This window comes from Carcharhinus amblyrhynchos, chromosome 25 (assembly GCF_965287045.1).
Source record: "Carcharhinus amblyrhynchos chromosome 25, sCarAmb.v2.hapA, whole genome shotgun sequence".
In the NCBI taxonomy this organism is placed as follows: domain Eukaryota; kingdom Metazoa; phylum Chordata; class Chondrichthyes; order Carcharhiniformes; family Carcharhinidae; genus Carcharhinus; species Carcharhinus amblyrhynchos.
Window position 1 is genome coordinate 13809255 of NC_137348.1, and position 21585 is coordinate 13830839.

The 21585-nt window shown below is 41.5% G+C and overlaps 1 protein-coding gene and 1 long non-coding RNA gene across 4 annotated transcripts in view; one reads left to right on the forward strand and one right to left on the reverse strand.

Moving 5' to 3' along the window:
- The window catches only part of ak8 (adenylate kinase 8), a 175910-nt gene extending 161414 nt beyond the window's left edge, over positions 1–14496 (reverse strand). For all 3 annotated transcript variants that reach the window (XM_080212231.1, XM_080212230.1, XM_080212232.1), the window contains exons 1-3: positions 14322–14496; positions 6358–6442; positions 401–450 (exon numbers count right to left, since the gene is read on the reverse strand). In XM_080212231.1, the coding sequence (XP_080068357.1) occupies positions 401–450; positions 6358–6442; positions 14322–14405 (219 nt within the window). In that variant the 5' untranslated portion in view covers positions 14406–14496. The remainder of the gene's footprint in view (positions 1–400; positions 451–6357; positions 6443–14321) is intronic.
- Positions 14497–15404: 908 nt separating this feature from the next.
- LOC145358386 (uncharacterized) lies at positions 15405–19911 on the forward strand. Its single transcript, XR_013889468.1, has 3 exons — positions 15405–15526; positions 16523–16598; positions 19595–19911. It is a non-coding gene; the product is annotated as an uncharacterized LOC145358386 (long non-coding RNA).
- Positions 19912–21585: the final 1674 nt, after the last annotated feature.

Below are 21585 nucleotides of genomic sequence, written 5' to 3' on the forward strand. Positions count from 1 at the left end.
CTAAAACAAATTAACAGCACTGAATTAGTAAAACCAGCACTCCTTTCAGTGGAGAAAAAGATCAAATGATGTTGAAGAAAATATTCCATTGAGGAAGCTTGTATCCAATAATTAAAATTACTATTTAAATAAACTTGCAATTCTGAATCAGTGAAAAAGCCTATAGGTTAACAAATTTCATAAGAACATACATCAAATAACCACTTGCATTCCAAAAAATCATTGTAGATTGAGAAATTAATTTTGACACAGCATTGGCTATGAAGAAATATCAGTAAATACAGACACATTAATAGATAACATTGCTCAGCTGGGAGTTAATTTTTTTCAAAAAAACTTATCAACATTAATTACAGGATATTTCTCTTCAGTTAATAGTTTAAATCTAGAATGCACTTACAATAGTAAATTTCCCTGAAGCAGGTGGTCCTAGCAGAAACACTCGGGGAACTATGAAACATTCGGAAGAAAATATTATGATCATTAAGGTCAATTTATATCAAAAATATACACAAAGATAGCAAATACAAGATAAATTGTACAATTCCTTTACAATTCTTGCTTTTTGTAAAATCATGCCAAGCTAGAATAAATCCTGCAGCTTTTATAATGTAAATAAACTTGTATGTTCCTTTTGTTTTTCTATATTTGCTCTCAAGTTATAAAATAATAGCATTTATTTTGTGCAGTACAACAAGACTACTCCATGTCTGTATTCACAGTTACTGTGTTCACAGTACAGCTGCAGCATTGTTGCAAAGAAGTTTTAATTTGGTCAATGTTGTGCTGCAACTCCTGGAAGAGACAGTCTAACTCCAGTTCACCCCAGTCAGGTTGTAGCCAACACTGGATTAATGGTATAAATTCTTAGGGGACGATCTTACTGACTCAACCTGCAGTTTGATCAGTGTGGCGAGCCGGTAAGATCACAAGTGAGGCGAAAAACCAGGTCTGCGTCCGGTTTCTCGCCTCTCACAATCTTACCAGCCTGGAATGCCAACATTTCCACCTTCCACCTAGGAAGGTCACAAAGCTGATTTAAATATTAATTTCAATATAATCAGTGAGTCCTGGATACAGTCGTCCAGGCTTACTTGCCTTGGTAGCTTCGCTGATGGAAGTCCTCACCAGCAAGGATCACATACGGTCCTCAGCAACAAAAACCTGACATGATAGCCTCACTGGTGGGACCAGAGGCCACTGAGGCCCCATGAGTGGTCAGGGGCAAGAGGGGATAGTACCCTTTGGTTGGGGTTGGGTTGGTGGTATTTGGAACGATCGGCCATGGAGGCCAACAATAGGTTGGGGTGAGGGGGAGTATCCAGGGGTTGGAGGAGTAACAAATATTCAGTGTTCTATGTACACTTTACACAAGAATGCTGAGAGATCTGTATGTGCAGATTAGATATAGCCCTTAGGGCTAAAGGGATCAAGGGATATGGGGTGAAGTCAGAATCAGGATATTGGTTTCGATGATCAGCCATGATCAGAATGAATGACGGAGCAGGCTCAAAGGGCTGAAGGCTGAATGGCCTATTCCTGCTTTTATTTTCTATTTTTCAATGCACAAAAGCACTCCCTAGCTGTCAGCAGCTGGCTTTCCAGAGAGAATAGACTCCATCCACTCCATTTACTGGCATGAATCACATTTTGCCTCTTCTTTTGCACTAACTGGAATGAGACTGTGCCTAAAAGCTTGCTAAAAATTGTCCGCAATTCTCTCCCATTTTCACACTCGTCTGATACTTAGAATTTTTTTTGATAAGATTGCCCTCTTAGTGTAAGTGTAACATGAGGCCAGATTGCCCCCTTAGTGTAAGTGTAAAGTGAAGCCAATTCTACAGTATAAGTGCAGTTTGATATGGATTCTTAGCAGCCTTGAGATATAGCTTCACTTCAGAATTAGATTTAATGTGGAGATTAGGGATTGAATCTTCCTCTAGGCTCAGAAAAACCTGACCTGCACACTCTCGTGGCTCTCAAGCTGACCCATGTATGACTTTGCACACCATTTTTGACTTTTCACAGTAGGATCAAGTTCACAACACAATTTGCAAGCCTCAATGGAGTGCATGAGGAGTATGGGTGCAAAGGCAGATTGGTCAGAAAACATGTCTCAGTTCTCCACCACAATATCCCAATTGCAATTTGCATTTAATAGCATGCTAAACTCAGCCCACCTTCCTCAACTTCACCCAGTCCCTGCCATCTCAGATCACGGAGGCCACCTCTATGTCCCCATATATCCTCTACAGCCACTCACCCAGTACGCATTATATACAGTCCTCAGATTCCATGGAATATCAATTGAAAATATTTTAAAATCCTTAGGGGTGAGTGGAAAACGCACCTTTCACCATCTACTAAAGTCTTCACATCACTAAAACTTAGGAAAATTGCATTCTGCCATGTGAAAGCAACACTTATTGCACTGATACCCATTAGCACTTGAAATTCAGCCTTAAAACATTAAACCAAAGCGAGATCAAGAGGGTTAATAAATCTTCTCAGTCCCCATGATATCCACTGGTAGTAGAAGGCCTCCACAGTGCTGGTAGACATTGCATGCTCCCTCCCTAGCCGCAAATGTAGCTGCTGCAGGTGGGCAGACTGTCAGATCAGATGACCCCCTTGGTCACTCGCTGCCTAAACCTGTTTATGGTGAGTCTGGCCAGGTCACGGAGCAGGTTCATGAGGAGGTCATCAAAAGTTAAAGCACATGGGACTGAAGGTAATGTCTTGAGATGGATAGGACACTGGTTAGTAGATAGGAAACAAAGAGTTGGTGTAAATGAGTCTTTTTCTGACTGGCAGTCAGTAACTAGTAGGGTTCTGCAGGGATCTGTGCTGTGACCCCATTTGTTCACACTAAATATTCAGCACTTTTGGGAGAATCACCCCCAATGTTCCCAATGGTGGGGGAGTCCAGAACTAGGGTTCATAGTTTGAGGATTAGGGGTAAACCTTTTAGAACTGAACTGAGGAGAAATTTCTTCACTCAAAGGGTGGTGAACGTGTGGATTTCACTACCACAGAATGTAGTTGAGATCAAAACGTTGTCTGATTTCAGGAAGAAATTAGATATAGCTCTTGGGGCTAAAGGGATCAAGGGATATGGAGGGAAGCGGACATCAGAATTTTGAATTTGATGATCAGTCATGATCAAAGTGAATGGCAAAGCGGCTTCAAAGGGCTAAATAGCCTACTTTTTACAAAGGTTTGACAAAAGGTCATCTGGACTCGAAACATCAGTTCTTTTCTCTCCTTATAGATACTGCCAGACCTGTTGAGATTTTCCAGCATTTCCACTTTTGGTTTCAGATTCCAGCATCTGCAGTAATTTGCTTTTATCCTGTGATTCCCATGGTTTGCCTTTAGTATTTGATACGAGGGTGAGCACATGGGTAAAAGGCTACAAAGCTCAGCAGGGTGCACCTTCTCAAACAGATGCGGTTGCAGTGGCATTTCTTACAGCCGTTTGTTGGGGTGGCACAATTTCATCAATTTCAACCAAGACCAGGTGAGCCGTGACACACAAGCCACAGGATTCGTCCAGATAGCTGATTTCCCAAAAGTGCAGCAAGTCATTGGCTGCACCCACATGGCTTGCCGATAACCATGATATCAAGGAATCCCCTACATCAACCGTGAGGGCTCCCACTTCCTTAATGTTCAACTCATCCGCGACCATGCAAAGCCTCCTCAGGTGCAAGTGTGTGCTAGGTACCCAGGGAGAGTATATGACAGCTTCATCCTGGGCCGCTCACAGATTCCTGAGGTACTTGAAGGAACACAGTAGCTATAGAGGTGGCCCCTCAGGACTAGGTGTATCCAAAGGATATAGCTGAGTGCGCCTGTGTAGAGGCCACAGAGTGCAGCAGAGAACCAGTATAATCAGGCTCAAGCTGCTACTTGCACTTTGATGCAGCATATGATCGGGATATTGAGTTTGTGGTTCTCGTGCCTGAACCATCCAATATGTCCCCAGAGAGTGACTCGCATTGTGGTTTTCTGCTGCATCCTCCAAAACTTGGCACTTCAACAGAAAGGGGAGCTGCATGAGGAGCAGATGGATAAGAGGCACATCTCATGTGATGAAGAGAACATCAAGGTGAACAATGAGGAAGAAGCCCTGGAGATGCAGAAAAATGCTATCAAGCGGTGGTCAGATCGCCAGAAGGGTTATGAGAGTTTGGGATGTCCTAATAGCCTTCCACTTCATGGATGATCAGGATTAGGCTCACCACTGAGGTCCCATCATGGACAGTGAACACCCTGCGTGATATGGCTCCTGTCACAGGAAGGGAGTGCCATCAATACTGGAGTACAAAGGTGACTTGTGGATGTGTGATGGATGTATGAGTGTGTGAGTGGTAAGAGATTAGATGAGTGATTTACCATGGTTGAAAGGAGATCATTCATCCTCTTCTGGCATTGGATGCCCATCCTCCTCTGAAGTGAGCTGCCTCTGCCTCCCATGCAGGGTTGGTGAACTTGGTGAAGGGTTTCCCCCGTACAGAATGTGACGCCACTCCTCTACGGCAGCTAGCATCCGGTTGGGGGGCTTCCCTCTGAGAACCTTGGGGCTGCCTTCCTTGCAGAATTCTACTCAGTGGACTTGGATTAAGTGTTGGGAAGTGCGGGAGAGGCGCTTAAACGGAGTGACTCACTAATTGAAGCCTCAGCTAATGACAGGATGGACAGATCAGATTCCACCTGCCACAGACGCAGCATGAAACCTGTGACTTCTTTTTCTTCAAAGTGCCTAATAATACAGCTACATCCCTGTTTCCCACCAGATTGTCATGATGTGGATATGCCGGCGTTGGACTGGGGTGCTTTATATGCTCTGTCAGAGGCCAGAACTCTCTATTCACCTGACAAAGAGGGAAACCTTGAAAGCTAGTGAGTTTACTATCAAATAAATCGGTTGGACTTAAACCTGGTGTTGTCAGACTTTTTACTGTGTTCCCACCAGATTGACACTTTGCCAAAATATCAGAAAAGTCCACTCATGATTTCTTTGTTGCTAGGACATGTATATAACTTTCTTTTAAAAGACAATTACAATACCCTTAGCATTCACCCCATTGTAAATTACTCCACATGCAACACAGGCATCAGAGAATTTCGAAGATTAGCAATGAATAGTAGTTTTACAGGTTCCACAAAATCTTGAAATTTATTTTAGCACACATCCAGCATGGGTGATATAGGAATATTATAACTAAATCCAATATGTAAATATGTTCCTCTCTTGTTCAAAGTAAATACAGAGAACAATGAATTATTTAAACTCAATACAATCAGCACAAAACAAGCTCTAGCGCCATCATCAGTAAATTTCTTTCAAATTACTTCAAAGGAAATCTTTCTTTGGCAGACATGCCTCTTTTGAGGATTGTCTAATCTCATCTGTAAGAATAAATCCTCAGGTGATTCAAGCCTTTACACTCAAGATTCTCCAGTTATGGGATCAGTGAAAAACAGAATTATTCTATTATTAACACAAGGTCAAACTCTTGTTTGGGGGAAGAACTGCCTTGGGCTATTGTAATTGTTTATTCCGTACAAAAAAAAGCTATACTTGCCCTAGGTCATATTTTTCAATAAAAGGAAACGAAAACATTCTATAATTGGATTACTTCCCTTGTAGATTTCTAACTGACAAGACTGTAACCACACTTCTCAGGCAGACATTAATTTTGCACACAGCTGTTCTAGTTGTGCACAGGTATGCAAGTAGTGCCCCCATCAGTTTTAAGAAAAAGACACAATGTGAGGCAAACATTTCATTTGTTCCAGTTCTAGAAAAATTTTCAAAAGTGTTTTAATTATTATTTCAAGTCTGCAAGTCCCTCAGATAATACACTGTCATTTTGAGGTTCCCTGTTTCCCATAGAACTGAGAGCATCAATTGGGATTCTTAAGCCTGCACAATCTGACACACTAAATTCTAATTACACCATTAAAATATATATATAAAGTACAATGTCAAATAATAAATTAATGAAAATTGGAACAATATGTATTTACTTTATGGTATGAAGAATTGCGGCCCTTGGATCATGAAACAAAGTATGATTTTAAGTCAGGAGTGACATAATTTATAATTTTTTCTTCCCTATTTCCTATTTTCTCCTCAACAAAGCTGCATTTCTCAAGAAATCTTTAATCCAGAGCTCCAACTTCAGTTAGAGCAAAGCCAAACAAAGGTTCACTTGTGATTTTGATTTTTGAGAAGACTCCCTAAATCTTGCAGCTGACAGAATGCAATGAGTTTGAGCTAACATTTTAGAAAATCTTGAAAAATAATTTAATAAAGTACTTTCCACCAAAATGAAAAACTGCCCTCACCTTCATCATTTTCGTTTTTAAGATGATCTATCATATACTGAATGGGATCCATAGGTTTGTCCACTAGCAGACACTGCAACATTTTCTGAAGAGCACAAGAGAATAAGAGGTTACATCTCCTGCTAATAATCCTCACTTATGCATTGTTAGCTTTGTGTAGAAAATGTATTGTACGCACGAATTAAACAGAAGTACAGTGCCAGACTAAGATTAAAAAGTCATTTGTGCAATAAGTAGATTCAACTAGTTATGTCTTCAGTGCTGACGTCACAAGATAGACTCAGATTAAGAGGGTTCTTCAGCCCATTTTGAACTCTTCCTTTCCTGAAGAGCACCCCTAAGATCTTCTTATTACAGCATCTAATTGTTCCTTAGATCTCTAGCTTCATTGTCTCAACTATTCTCCAATTATTACAAATGCATAAACCTTATCGGCCGCTTTATATAATTCTGAACTCAACCAAATCTGATTCCAATAAATAAAAAGATTTCTGTGAGGTACTTGTAACAAAAAAGTTGGTTGATCCTTAAATGTCTGCCTAGCGTGCAAAAAACAATACTTTTCACCATATGTTAATACATGTGACAATAATAAATCAAATCAAATTAAATCAATGCACTAAAACATGGAAATGTAGAGTATTTTTCACACACAATTTAAATAAATGAAACTTTTCGAGCCAAATTTCAAGCGTGGCAGTATACACTGCATTTATAATAATGGCAGCTGAGTGGTACAGCACATTAGAATACTCCGAGCGACAAGATATGAATTCAAATCTATGATTTCCAACAGTGATTTCACACTTGAACTTCGCAAGTGAAGTAAAGACACTTTATTACAGATATGAAAGGAAAAGATAATGCTCTTTTTTGACTTTTTAAGCATCATGAAAAACTGTCCCACCTGCTTCCATGCTGGGAATGGTATTGCACATGCCTGAACCTAAATGAGCGAGGGTAAAATTGGGTATTTAAATCTTCAAGCATAGGAGCACAGGAACAGGAATATGCATTTAGCTCACTGAAACTGTTCCACCATCCTGGCTGATTTAATAACCTAACTCCACATGGGCAGAGCTGGAAAATCCCAGCAGAGTTTCAAACTTCTAATACCCTTTCAATGCAGCATTTCTTTACTCCACTCCTGTAAACTCTAGCTCTCATTTTTAGACCATGCCCCTTATTCATAGACTCCCTTACCAGTGGAAATAGTTTCTCTGTATCTATCATGGCTGTCTCCTTAATCAGAACACATGACATTTTGGAATAAAATGATTCACAGCAGCAATTTAACTCTTCCTGCAGTCCATGACTACCCCAACATTATTTATTATTATTTAAATGGCAAAATGATAATTTATTATTCTTTAAATGGTAAAAAAAATTGCAGCATGAATCTCATGGAGTTGGTTTGCAGGTGCAGCAGGTAATTAAGAAGGCAAACAGAATTTTGTCCTTCATTGCTAGAGGGATGGAGTTTAAAAATAGCAAGGTTATGTTGCAGCTGTATAAGGTGCAGGTGAGGCCACACTTGGAGTACTGTGTACAGTTTTGGTCTTCTTACTTGAGAAGGGATATATTGGCACTGGAGGAGGTGCAGAGGAGATTCACTAGGTTGATTCTGGAATTGAGAGGATTGGCTTACGAGGAGAGACTGAATAGTCTGGGGCTATACTCACTGGAATTCAGAAGAATGAGGGGAGATCTTGTAGAAACATCTAAGATTATGAAGGGAATTGATAAAATAGAAGCAGGGAAGTTGTTTCCACTGGCGGGTGAAACTAGAACTAGGAGGGCATAGCCTCAAAGTAAGGGGAAAAAGTCTTAGGATTGAGTTGAGGAGAAACTTCTTCACACAAAGGGCTGTGAATCTGTGGAATTCCCTGTCCAGTGAAGGTTGTTGAGGCTACCTCATTGGATATTTTTAAGGCAAGGATTGATACATTTTTGAACAGTAAAGGAATTAAGGGTTATGGTGAGCGGGTGGGTAAGTGGGGCTGAGTCCATGAAAAGATCAGCCATGATCTTATTGAATGGCGGAGCAGGCTCGAGGGGCCAGATGGCCTACTCCTGCTCCTAGTTCTTATGTTCTAACAATTAACTCTTTTCTCCCAACATCCAATGTCTTCATTCAGTTGTTTTAACAATCACAGGTAATTTTTCAATTTAAGGTTACATTAGATTTACCTTCCCAGATCAATCTCTATAAATAACACATTTAATATTTTGTTTTACAACAAAAAATACTTGTTATTAACACAAAATGATCCCATCTTCAATTCAATTTCCTAAATTACTTGGTGTCATATCACATTCAACTGTATTTGGTCCACATAAATATACAATCTTGAGTCAATGTCATTTCCACCACAATATGTGGATAGAATGGATCTGATGGGCTCAAAGGCCCTTTCTAATCACATGTTTTCTTCTAAACATTAGCATTGCTAATTAGTTTATGTGTATAGCAAAAATAGTTTTGCTCTTTCAAGCATAGCACATTTCACTGAAAATATCCAAAACCTTAATTCATATTTTTTGCATACTTTTCCAGGGCAGTGTGCAGCTTTTAGACCACTAAAAAAAAAGCTGGTCAATTTTTATTTCAGTTGATATAACTTCTACTACTGGCTAGCTGCCTGAGAGGAACGCATTACTCAAGTTTCCCCTCAATGATGCCAAATTCTGCAGCAACTCAATTTTCAAGTTTGCTAATGGCACCAACATAGTGCGTTGGATCTCAAACAATGACGAGACAGAGTACAGGAAAGAGATAGAGAATCTGATGAAATGGTGTGATGACAATAATCTCTTCCTCAATGTCAGTAAAATGAAAGAACAAGTCATTGACTTCAGGAAGTGTTGTGGACGAATTGTCCCTGACTGCATCAACGGTGATGAAGTGGAAATGGTCAAGGGCTTCAAGTTTCTAGGTGTCCAGATCATCAACAACCTGTCCTGGTTCCTCCATGCAGATGCTGTAGTTAAGGAAACCCACCAAAGTCTCTACTTTCTCAACAGCCTAAGGAAATTTGGCATGTCCGCTATGACTCTCGCCATTTTTTATAGATGCACCATAGAAAGCATCCTTTCCGGATGTATCACAGCTTGGTGTGACTCCTGCTTAGACCAAGACAAAGAAACTACAAAAGGTTGTGAACTTAGCCCAGTCCATCACCCAAACCAGCCTCCTATCCCTTGATTCTATCTACACATTCCGCTGCCTCAGAAAAGCAGCCAGTATAATCAAGGACTTCACTTATCCTGGACAAACTCTCTTCCACCTTTTTCTGCCAAGAAAAAGATGCAAAGGTCTGAGATCATGTACCAAATGACTCAAGGGCAGTTTCTACCCTGCTGCCATCAGACTTTTGAATGGACCGACCGTATATTAAGCTGATCTTTCTCTACACCCTAGCTATGACTAACAATATACTGCATTTTTCCTTGTATTTTCCTTCTCCCCTATGTACTCTATGAACGGAATGTTTTATTTGTATGGCATGGAAGAAACAATACTTTTCACTGTATCCTAATACACGTGACAATAATAAATCAAATCAAATAAGTGAGATTTGTTTTCATCGGATCAACTATGAAAAAGTACATCACAGCTTCACATTTTTAAATGGATTTGTAATGTAGCTAACTGTTTTCAATCTGAGTAACCATCAGCTTCGCAGCCAATCTACATCATTGATCGTATCACAACAAGCTAAAAATTAGTCCAATCTGTTTTTTAGGCTTTGGGGATTCATGACCTGCCCATGCCCATTGGTATGAAGATAGACCGTCTGCAAATTTCATCTTGGCATTTTATTTAGTTATTTGTAGTATACGGCCAAACACCTGCTGTGCTGCTGGCTGCCTCTCCATTCAGCAGAGGACCGCACATCATGACTAACAGCGTGTGGTGCAACCAGCCTTCCAGTTTGTTTCCCTCAAAAGGAAGCTGCTGAATTATAGGAAGGTTTGCTAGAATTGGAAACAATAAAAGTGGTACGTCACGATAGAGAGAAGGTTGTAGAGACATAGATGCAGAGCTGAAGGTGCATAGGAGGAGAGACAACGAGGATCTATTGACAGCTAGGAGGTCTCAGGGACTGCCCACAAAAGGGATAGAGAGTAGAAAGCTAGGGAAGTCAATTCCCAGAGTCTGGCGGTGGTACTACAACGGCTGGAATTTTACCAGCCCACTCACCACGGGAATCGGGGCAGGCGAGGGGTAGACTATGGAAAGGTCTGCCAACCTCAGGTGGGATTTTACAGTTTCAGGATGAGTGAGGCCATCAAATCCCACCCAAGAAATCTAATAACCCTTGTGAATGAGCATATCAGTGAATGCATCTTCACATGACATCTCCTATCTTTCACTCCACCAGCCTCTCACGTTGCTCAATGCAACACATCCACATCACAGCCCCTAGCTCTCAAGATTCATGTTTAATATCCAGTATCCCATCTCACCCTCTTGCACATACCTATGCAGCCAACCTCCTAACCACTTCTCACTGCCTGCATCTATCCACAGCTATTCAGCTCTGGAAGGCACTGTCAACCAAATTCAGTGCTACACAATCACTGGCATTCTTTCATTTCTCTTACAGAGAGTGACACAAGATAAAAGGGAACAGACCAGAACTGGCAGGGGTGGCACGGTAGCACAGTGGTTAGCACTGCTGCTTCACAGCTCCAGGGTCCTGGGTTCGATGCTCGGGTTACTGTCTGTGTGGAGTTTGCACATTCTCCTCGTGTCTGTGTGGGTTTCCTCTCACAGTCCAAAGATGTGTGGGTTAGGTTGATTGGCCATGCTAAGAAATTGCCCCTTAGTATCCAGGGATGTGTAGATTAGTGGGATTAGTGGATATAATATGTTGGGATATGGGGGTAGGGCGTGGGTGGGATTGTGTTTGGTGCAGACTCGATGGGCCGAAGGGCCTCTTTCTGCATTGCAGGGTTCTATGATTCTATGACCCCATGTTTCCCTAACAAAAGAGATAGCTGTCCACATCATGGAGCCAACTGCATCACAGCCCAGGACATCCAGCATCACCGAGAACATTGAGAGTGAGAGGGGCGTTATGCCCTTCTCCATTTCCAGCTCACCTACATCCTGCTATGTAAGATGACGAGCAAACTGCTGATAGTGTTATCATGGATATTTTACACCCCTCTTGCTTCCCTCACCCCAACCTTTTCCTTCTGATTTTTTGATTTCACACAGCTATGGATTGCCAATTGCCCTGCCACTGGGGCAAGAGAGACGGCAGTGATACAGCACAAAGAAGAGACCCGATCACTTGTCTGACTTGCAGCCGCATACATTGCAAGTGCACTTTTAAGTGTATCTTCACACCCCCACTGTATTTCCCTTTGGGAAATAGCAGAAATGGAAGAATTCCTGAGCTGATTGTGAATCCGTTATGAACACACTTTCTGTAGTCAACAAGTCCTGGCATTGGATCTGAACCTGGAGCTTCTGGTCCAGCAGTAGGGGCACTACAACAGCCTCACAAGACCTCCACACACGCATTAGAGGACAGCTAAGGGTTGGGATCAGTATGCGTTGAGTCGTCAGACACAATCGGGACTGCAGTTAGGCCAGAGGTTAAGGGATGGTTCATTTGCCAACTCACTGGAGGGCAAGTCATGAGCAAGTTCTGCACACATGACCCAGATGAGGGCCACCATGGGAAACTTACTGAAGAACAGTGATGAGTATGTCTACCAAGATGCTGAGTGCATTGCCTGACCATCCTTCTGTCACTGTGAAGGAGCAAGTGCACCTAGGCTCCAAGATGACAGAGGGCATCATGCAGAGCTTCCCCTCTCTGCAGCCTCTATTTCATCTCCTAATTATGCTGCAGACCCCCATACTGTTGCAGCTTTAGCATGGACGGATCATCAAATCCATCCCCTCCGTGAAGATGCAACAACATTCTCTGCTAAATCCAGGAAATCACCATAACACCCTCCAGAGTCTGTGCAACAGCAGAATTTGTTGAAAACTACATTACCTGCAAGGTTGATTCCAGATACTTTTAAGTAATGTTAGTGCTGGGCTACAAAATCTGTCCTACGGACCAGATTGGTCCAAATTTGAAAAATGGGCATCACAGCAATGCATGTCAACATGAAAGTACAAAATCACCTGCATCCAGCATATGAATGTGAATGAGGACACCTTTCTTAACAAAACATGATGCATGGATCGCACCAGGGATTGCTGCTGAGGAAGGCATCTAGTTTCTATAGTGTCATCTCCAGTGGCGCTCTGGATCCAAATTTTATGTCCATCATCTATTGACCTCACATCCAACCCTGTATCACACAATTGACAACTTCAATTTAGGGTTAGTGGTTTGGAAATGTATATCAATGGTGAGAAGGGTTAATGGTTATGATTAGAAGTTAATGTTTAGGGTTGGGAATGGTATTTAATGCTTAGCTTGCAGATTGAGAGTTAATTGTTCAGGTGAGGATTGGAAGTTGATGAGAATTAGAAACCATTAATGACACTGCTGTTTCCTATTGGTAGCTGTGTTTGTAAATTCCTAGTTTTAATTCAGAAACAAACAGCAGAAAATAACTTTCTTTCTTTTTCTCACCACGCCCACTAACCACTACCTCAGTACTTCTGACATTTTGAAGTGCGATGGAAGAGTGGTAGAACTTCAGGCAGATAAATGATCCTAACTGAAAATTTTCCAAGGCTGTTACATGAATGGGATTGGCGATCAAAAAGAGAGGCACAGATCACCAGTCCATTCAAACACACAAAGCCACCTTTATTTGCAGAAGAGTTAAATCAAATAAGATTGAACTGAAGAGGAGTGAAGATAAAGGCAAAATATTGTGGATGCTGGAATCTGAAACAAAAACAGAAAATGCTGGAAAATCTCAGCAAGTCTGATAGCATCTGTGGAGAGAATAAAGCCAACAGCCTGAATTCTCCAGTCTCCCACATGCTTGTTTCCCACAGGTGGGAGGTGGCGCATTGTTTGCTGCAGCAGGATTCTCTGGTCCCACTGCTGTTAATGGAAATTCCCATTGACGTCACCCCATGGCAGCGGGAAACCTAGAAGTGGGGCTGTGCTACCGGCAGGGCCGGAGAGTCCTGCCAGCGTGATCGACCAGAGAACGTTTAGAGTCTAGGATCATCCAGACTCGAAACATTAGCTCTATTCTCTCTCCACAGATGATGTCAGACTTGATGAGATTTTCCAGCATTTTCTGTGTTTGTTAAAGAGGAGTGAAATTTGAAGTTGATGCTTCTTGATGTCTTCACTGCAGCAACTACTTATCCTAACTAAACAAGAGGAAGATTTTAGCTTAAGACAAAACAAAACACACGCCTGTAATGACATTAAAAGCGATCACAACAAAAGACAATAATAAGATCTGAGATGACATTAAAAGTGATAATAAAGGACAACTATAGGATCTGTGATGACATTAAAAGTGATAATAAAGGACAACTATAGGATCTGTGATGACATTAAAAGTGATAATAAAGGACAACTATAGGATCTGTGATGACATTAAGAGTGATAATAAAGAAAGACACAATTACAGAATCTGTAATGATTTTTAAAGTGATAATAAAGACACACTTATAAGTTCTGTGATGACATTAAAAGTGATAATAACAAAAGACACATATAAGATCTGTGATGACATTAAAAGTGATAATAAAGTAAGACACAATTATAGGATCTGTAATGACATTAAGAGTGATAAATAATAACAAAAGACACACTTACAAGATCTGTGATGACATTAAAAGTGATAATAAAGTAAGACACAATTATAGGATCTGTAATGACATTAAGAGTGATAAATAATAACAAAAGACACACTTACAAGATCTGTGATGACATTAAATGTTATAATAAAGAAAGACACAATTATAGGATCTGTAATAACAATAAGAGTGATAATAACATAGACGTTGTTTATACCTGCAGAGTCTGAAATATTCCATGTTTCTCCGCGTAGACCCCAAGCTCCGGGGAAATCCGAAGCGGCTTTTTGGTTGCGTCCATTTCTTCAGGATTTAAAATATACAATATCTAGATTACAGCTGAAGACGCTCCTGAGGCGACGGAAATTGCTGTCCGCTTGCACCGGTTACTGGCACTCAAGTTGTCTCGTGCGCACCAACGGCCGATTGTTGTAGGCCGCGTTGCCTAGGCAACGGAGCAATAAACCGACCGAGCGGTTGTCGACAAAGACCGCGATTTACACCGACACCCACCGGGGAGAAGCGAAGCATAAAAAGTGCATTTATTTAGCGATTTATGGAGAAAGTTTTCGACTGACGGTTTGCAGGCCATTGCTATGGATACCCAGCTCTTATGATCGGATAACCTGTGGAGTCTCTTCGCAATAAGTCGCGATAAAATACCCTTTTTTTGTAATATTAATTTTAATATTAATATCTCCAAATTCCTCTTGATCACCGTTTTGTACCTTGGAGCTTTCAGCTCCCCCAGAACGATGCATCCAAATCCGACTGGGGAATAACTTTCGCGGCAACAGGGGATCAAGCAAAACAATTTAAGTGAAAAGACTTTAAAAGATTTGAAATCAAGTAGAAGTGAAATTATTCAGGAAATCCAGAGTGGTGGATGAGGGAGGAGATGTTTTTTAAAAAGAGTTTAAGCTTTCGAAGCCAGGCATTGAATTCAGGTCTCTGGTGCTGTGCGGCAGCAGTGCTAACCACTGTGCCACCGACCCTCTCCTTACCTTTTTCCCTATTACTCTATGAATGGTATGTTTCGGCCGTATCGCGTGCAAGAAACAATCTTTTTTTCACTGTATGCCAATACATGTGACAATAATAAATCAATTCAAATCAAAAGGTGCTTTTTTGGGAAATGCACACACCTAATTTTGTTTCACCCAAATTCTGGAGCAAAAATGAATGATTTTAATATCATGATTTTCAATCTACCTCTTTTTCTCTTCACCCACCCTTGCACATGCTCCTCTTGATCTCGTACTTATGCTTCAATTTTCTTTGTCCTATTTTGTTCCCCTGAGCAGAAATTTCATCCAACAAATTAGGTCTCCAATCTCAACCTCTAGCCAATTACTGCATTGGGATTCACTAATTATGAGAACAGATGTCATCCTTTGTGAGCAAAACTGAGAGTTCTACATGGTAAGTTGCCTACTCAGTACCAGGGTGAATAACATTTCTGCCGTGAACAGTGAAGGCGGAAGCATTACACATAGATTAAGTGAATGGGTAAAACTGTGGCAAATACATTTCAATTTAGACAATTGTGGTGTCATCCACTTTGAACCTAAAATTAATATGGTATACATTCTAAATGGTCAAAAGCTAGAAACAATGGAGATCCAAAGAGATTTGGGAGTCCATGCACATAGATCACTAATCAGGTATAAAAACTAATCAAATAGATGGATGGAATGCTGGCCTTCATATCTAGAGGACTAGAATGCAAGGGAAAGAAGTTATGCCACAGTTAAACAAAGCCCTAGTTAGATCATATCTGGAGCACCGTTCAATTCTGGGCACCACACTGGGAAGCTGCAATAGCCTTGGAGGGGGCTTGGACTCCAAGCTAAATTATGAGCAGTGATTACTCAAATTGCAATTTATAACTGGTAGTTATAAGATTAGACAGTGATTGAATTAAGTTTTTAAGATATCAATGAATAGATGTTAGAGAGAAACTTTTTTCACACATCTGAGCATCTAGTACTAGGGGGCATAGTTTAGAATATAGATCCAGACTTTTCAGGAATCAAATTAGGAAACACATCTGCACATGAAGGGTGGTAGGAATTTGGAACTCTTCCACACAAACCAATTAATGCTAGGCCAATAACTAATTTTAAATCTGAAATTGCTAGGTTGTTGTTAACCAAAGATACTAGGGGATATGAGGCAAGGGGAAGTTGCTGGAATTAGTTCACAGATTGGAGGCCATAGTGAATGATAACTGAAGAGACACAAAGGGCTAAATGGCCCACTTCATTTCCTATGTTTGTGTCTGTATATCCTACTATATCTGCAACAAATTAACACAACCCACTGCACAGTTCTGCTGCGTGTAATCAGTTTTTTTTAGGTTAAAGATTAGCTGGGAGAAATATATTAAAGAAATATATTATTGTGTTTGTTTCATAGCAAAAAACAAAGCAAATTCATTGTGAAAATGTCATGGTCCCCACAAGATGGTGCTGTTCAGCTCTTGGACAATAAGGTTAGTGGGAATCAAATAATCATGAATAAATGCAATTCTGTGCAATGAAAATGTACTGCAATTAGATTGTGCATATAAGGAATATTTAAAATTTATATTTTGAAAATAATGGGCATAAGGAAATGGAAAATAGATTTTATTCAAACTTTTGCAGATAATTAATTAGTTAAAAAATATTGAGGGTATTTTGGAATTTTAAAGGGTGTACATGCAAGAATTTAATATTGCTATGAAACTATTTATGAAGAGAATATGTGTGAGCGAGCAAGAGAGAAGGAGAGATAGTTGTAAAACATATTGCTGCTTCATAATATAATGCTCCTGACATTTATTTGAGCAAAGCTGCAGGCAAATAACCACTAGCATACATGAGAAAAAGCTAATCTAATGCAAGTCAACCATGGGCATTAGACATTTCCATATGAAAATTATGTGCCTGCTAAAGATATATCAGGAAAAGAGAAAGAGGCCTATCCATTTGCATTCTACAGAGAAATTTCCCAAGTCATGGTAAATGTTGACACAAAAGGCAGAGTGTTTATAATTCCCAAATTATTTTTAACAGTCAGGCTGTTTTGATAAAATCATGTCTAATTTCTACTTGAATTGAGCATTGAATTCTAAAAGGTAGAGCACAATTATAGGGGAAAGGGCAGGGGAGTCCAATTAATTGGATAGCTTTCAAAGAGTCAGCACAGGCACGATGGGCCAAATTCCCCCTCTGGTGCTGTTTTACATAGAACATAGAACACTACAGCACAAACAGGCCCTTCGGCCCACAAGTTGCGCCGATCACATCTATACTTACCAAGCCGTAGAACTATCTGTAACTTCCAATGCCATTAGATCCCATATACTCATCCAGAAGTCTTTTAAAAGACCCCAGCGAGTTTGCCTCTACCACCACCAACGGCAGCCGATTCCATTCACTCACCACCCTCTGAGTGAAAAACTTACCCCTAACATCTCCTCTGTACTTGCTTCCCAGCACCTTAAACCTGTGTCCTCTCGTAGCGACCATTTCAGCCCTGGGAAATAGCCTCCGAGAATCCACCCTATCTATTCCTCTCAACATTTTATAAACCTCTATCAGGTCACTTCTCAACCTTTGTCTCTCCAGGGAGAAGAGACCTAGCTCCCTCAACCTATCTTCATAAGGCATGCCTCCCAATCCAGGCAACATCCTTGTAAATCTCTTCTGCACCCTCTCAATAGCTTCCACATCCTTCCTGTAGTGAGGCAACCAGAACTGCGCACAGTACTCCAAGTGGGGTCTGACAAGGGTCCTATAAAGTTGCAGCATTACCTCCCGACTCCGAAACTCAATCCCTCGATTAATGAAGGCCAGTACACCATACACCTTCTTGACCACATCCTCCACCTGCAAGGCCGATTTAAGAGTCCTATCGACCCGGACCCCAAGATCCTTCTGTTCTTCAACCCAGCTGAGACTCCTACCCTTGATATTGTACTCCTGCATCCCGTTGGTCCTGCCAAAATGGACCGTTGGCAGGACCAAATATAGTTTTATTCTACATTCTATGCTGTAGTCTTGAAAGAATGCACCTCTTCAGCATCAGAATCATGCATTGTGTTTTATGTTATGATGCAGTCTCTTCCCCTAGCACATCTAGAGGAGATTGAAGAAGAGAGGTTAGCATGGTATTACTTTGAAATGAAATCCTATGCTTCAGTGATAGGTAATGTGAAGGAGGAGAATCAGAAAGCTATAATTAACCATTCAGTCCCTTAACACCATTCAGTTAGATCATGGGTGATCTGTATAGAATCTCTACAGTGCAGAAGGAGGTCATTCAGCCCATTGAGCCTGCACTGACAACATTCCTACTCAGGTCTCATCCTCATAAACCCACATATTTACCCTGCAAATCCCCCTGACACTAAAGGGCAATTTAACATGGCCAATCAACCTAACCCACACATTTTTGGACTGTGGGAGGAAACTGGAGCACCCAGAGGAAACCCATGCAACACAGTGAGAACATGGAAACTCCACACAGACAGTAACCCAAGACTGGAATTGAACCTAGACCCTGGTGCTGTGAGGCAGCAATGCTAACCATTGTACCACTGTGCCACCCACTTTAATTCCATTTCCATTGATCCATTTCCCTTGATACCCTCAGCTAACAAAACAATCTATCAGTCCCAGTCTTGAAAATTTTAATCAATCAAGTATCCAAAGAAGGAAGTGAGGGTCATATTTTCACTGCTGTTTGAGTGAAAAAGTGTCCCCAAATAGGACCAGCACTAATTTTAAAATGGTGCCCTGTTAGTCTGGATTCCTGCATGGAAGGAATTCATTTTTCTGTATCCACCCTGTCAAAGCTTTTTAAATACCCCCATTAGATTCCCTAATAACTTTCTAAACTCATGGAAATCAAACTAATGAAGGGATTTTACCAGAAGGCGGGGGGCGAAATTCCAATGTTTGGAAGCTTCTCTGGTGACCAGTACATTTGGGCAGGAGGCAACTCTTCCTGCACAATATGGCCAGGATAAAGCAATTAAGAGCCAGTAGTCAGCAAAATTGACCACTTAAGGAAGGTGGTAGGGCCTTCCACACTACCAACTCAATCAGAGGGCCAGCAGCTCCACAGCGCCATTGAGAAAGATGGACGTTGCTAAGGCAGCAAGGGAAACATGAGAGCAGCTCCATTTTGAGGCAGCATCACAAGTTTAGCGGAATTGTTTTTTTTCCATGTAGGGTCAAGCAGGACAGACCCTGGTGAATGGAGTTGAAATTCCTCCAACAGCAGCATTGGCAACAGGACTGCAGAGGCAGCATTTGATACTGAGTTTCTTACTTTGGTGATTAGTATCTGGCTCCAATATCCCCTCTTCCCAGAAAGCTGCTGGCACACTGCCTCTGTGCAGATAATAGCCTCCTCACACAATGTAGGGTGCCGCTGCGCCGCAGTCAAAATGTTCCTGCATTGGGCCTCTGACTATTCAAATTGTCTATCCGCTTCCAGGTGACAACCAGCCGAACCGCTGCCTTTGCCGCTGTGGGAAAACTTCCCTTGTGATGTGGCAGAGGGAGCCATCCCAGCACATTTTACCAGCCCAGCAGCCTCCAAGTTCATCATCCTGGAGCTCGTAAAATTCCTGCCTATGTTTCTACAATGTGTCCATAACTTTCAACTCCAACATCATTCTAGTGAAATTGCATTATATCATCTTTAAAGCCAATGTATCTGTAGCCTGATGGGTATTCAAAAAGACACAGCAAAGTGAAGACTTCAGCAAAGCCTAATGGTTAAAAGGGTAGCTAAGGTCTGTAGAAGCAGCAAAGAGCAGTATGTGAAGGCATGGAACAAACATGGGAATTGATTGGACAGAGGCTGTTGCAATGCCTGAGCAGACAGTGGTTGAATACAAGTCCCTGTATATCATATTCCTGAGAAAAATTATGACATCCTAATAGAGGCATGACTCTTAGTACTCATGACGAAAAGCCAATAATTGACTAGTGCCTGTCCTTGGAGTACATGATCGGAAGCATGACCAGTACCGGCAAGATCTCTTTGAGAAGGAGTAACAAAGAGTCATCGGCAGCAGTAATACGGGATCAACCACTGCAGAAGCAAGGCCAAGAGTCTGGGATTCAGAAACATCAAAACTAAACCCATCCGCAGGGAATCGGATCAATTTGCCTCGCCATGGATAGTATCTTTAAGTTTAAGTTATGAGTTTGGATATTTTGTGACGTTTTGATACCTTTTGAATACTTATGTTTAGGATGGAGTAGGTCAAATGTTCATTACTTTGTGTGTAAGAAAGTAAGTCAGCTTAAATACTTTGTGTACAACAAAGTTTGATCCCCTGATGTGATTTTGTGGTAACTTGGTACTGTACAATAAAGAAGATATAGAACATAGAACACTACAGCACAAACAGGCCCTTTGGCCCACGAGTTGCGCCGATCACATCAACACCTACCAATCTATAGACCTATCTATAACCCCCAATCCCATTAAACCCCATATACTCATCCAGAAGTCTTTTAAAAGACCCCAGCGAGTTCGCCTCCACCACCACTGATGGCAGCCGATTCCATTCACTCACCACCCTCTGAGTGAAAAACTTACCCCTAACATCACTTCTGTACTTTCCTCCCCGCACCTTAAATCTGTGTCCTCTCGTAGCGACCATTTCAACCCGGGGAAATAGCCTCTGAGAATCCACCCTATCTATTCCTCTCAACATTTTATAAACTTCTATCAGGTCGCCTCTCAACCTTCGTCTCTCCAGGGAAAAGAGTCCCAGCTCCCTCAACCTAACTTCATAAGGCATGCCTCCCAGTCCAGGCAACATCCTTGTAAATCTCCTCTGTACCCTTTCAATAGCTTCTACGTCTTTCCTATAGTGAGGCGACCAGAACTGCGCACAGTACTCCAAATGAGGCCTGACAAGGGTCTTGTAAAGTTGCAGCATTACCTCCCGACTCCTAAACTCAATCCCTTGATTAATGAAGGCCAGTACACCATATGCCTTCTTGACCACCCCTTCCACCTGCGAGGCCGATTTAAGAGTCCTGTGGACCTGGACCCCAAGATCCTTCTGCTCTTCAACACTACTAAGACTCCTGCCCTTGATAGTGTACTCGTTCATCCCGTTGGTTCTGCCAAAATGGACGACTACGCATTTATCCGCGTTGAAGTCCATCTGCCACTTCTCCGCCCAGTCCTGCATCCTATTTATGTCCTGCTGCAACTTTTGACATCCTTCCAGACCATCCACAACACCACCGACCTTCGTGTCATCAGCAAACTTACTTACCCATCCTTCCACTTCCTCATCCAGGTCATTTATGAAAATGACAAACAGCAAGGGTCCTAGAACAGATCCCTGGGGCACTCCACTGGTGACTGACCTCCATTCAGAAAAAGACCCATCCACAACCACTCTCTGCCTTCTGCAGGCAAGCCAGTTCTGGATCCACAAGGCCAAAGGCCCTTGGATC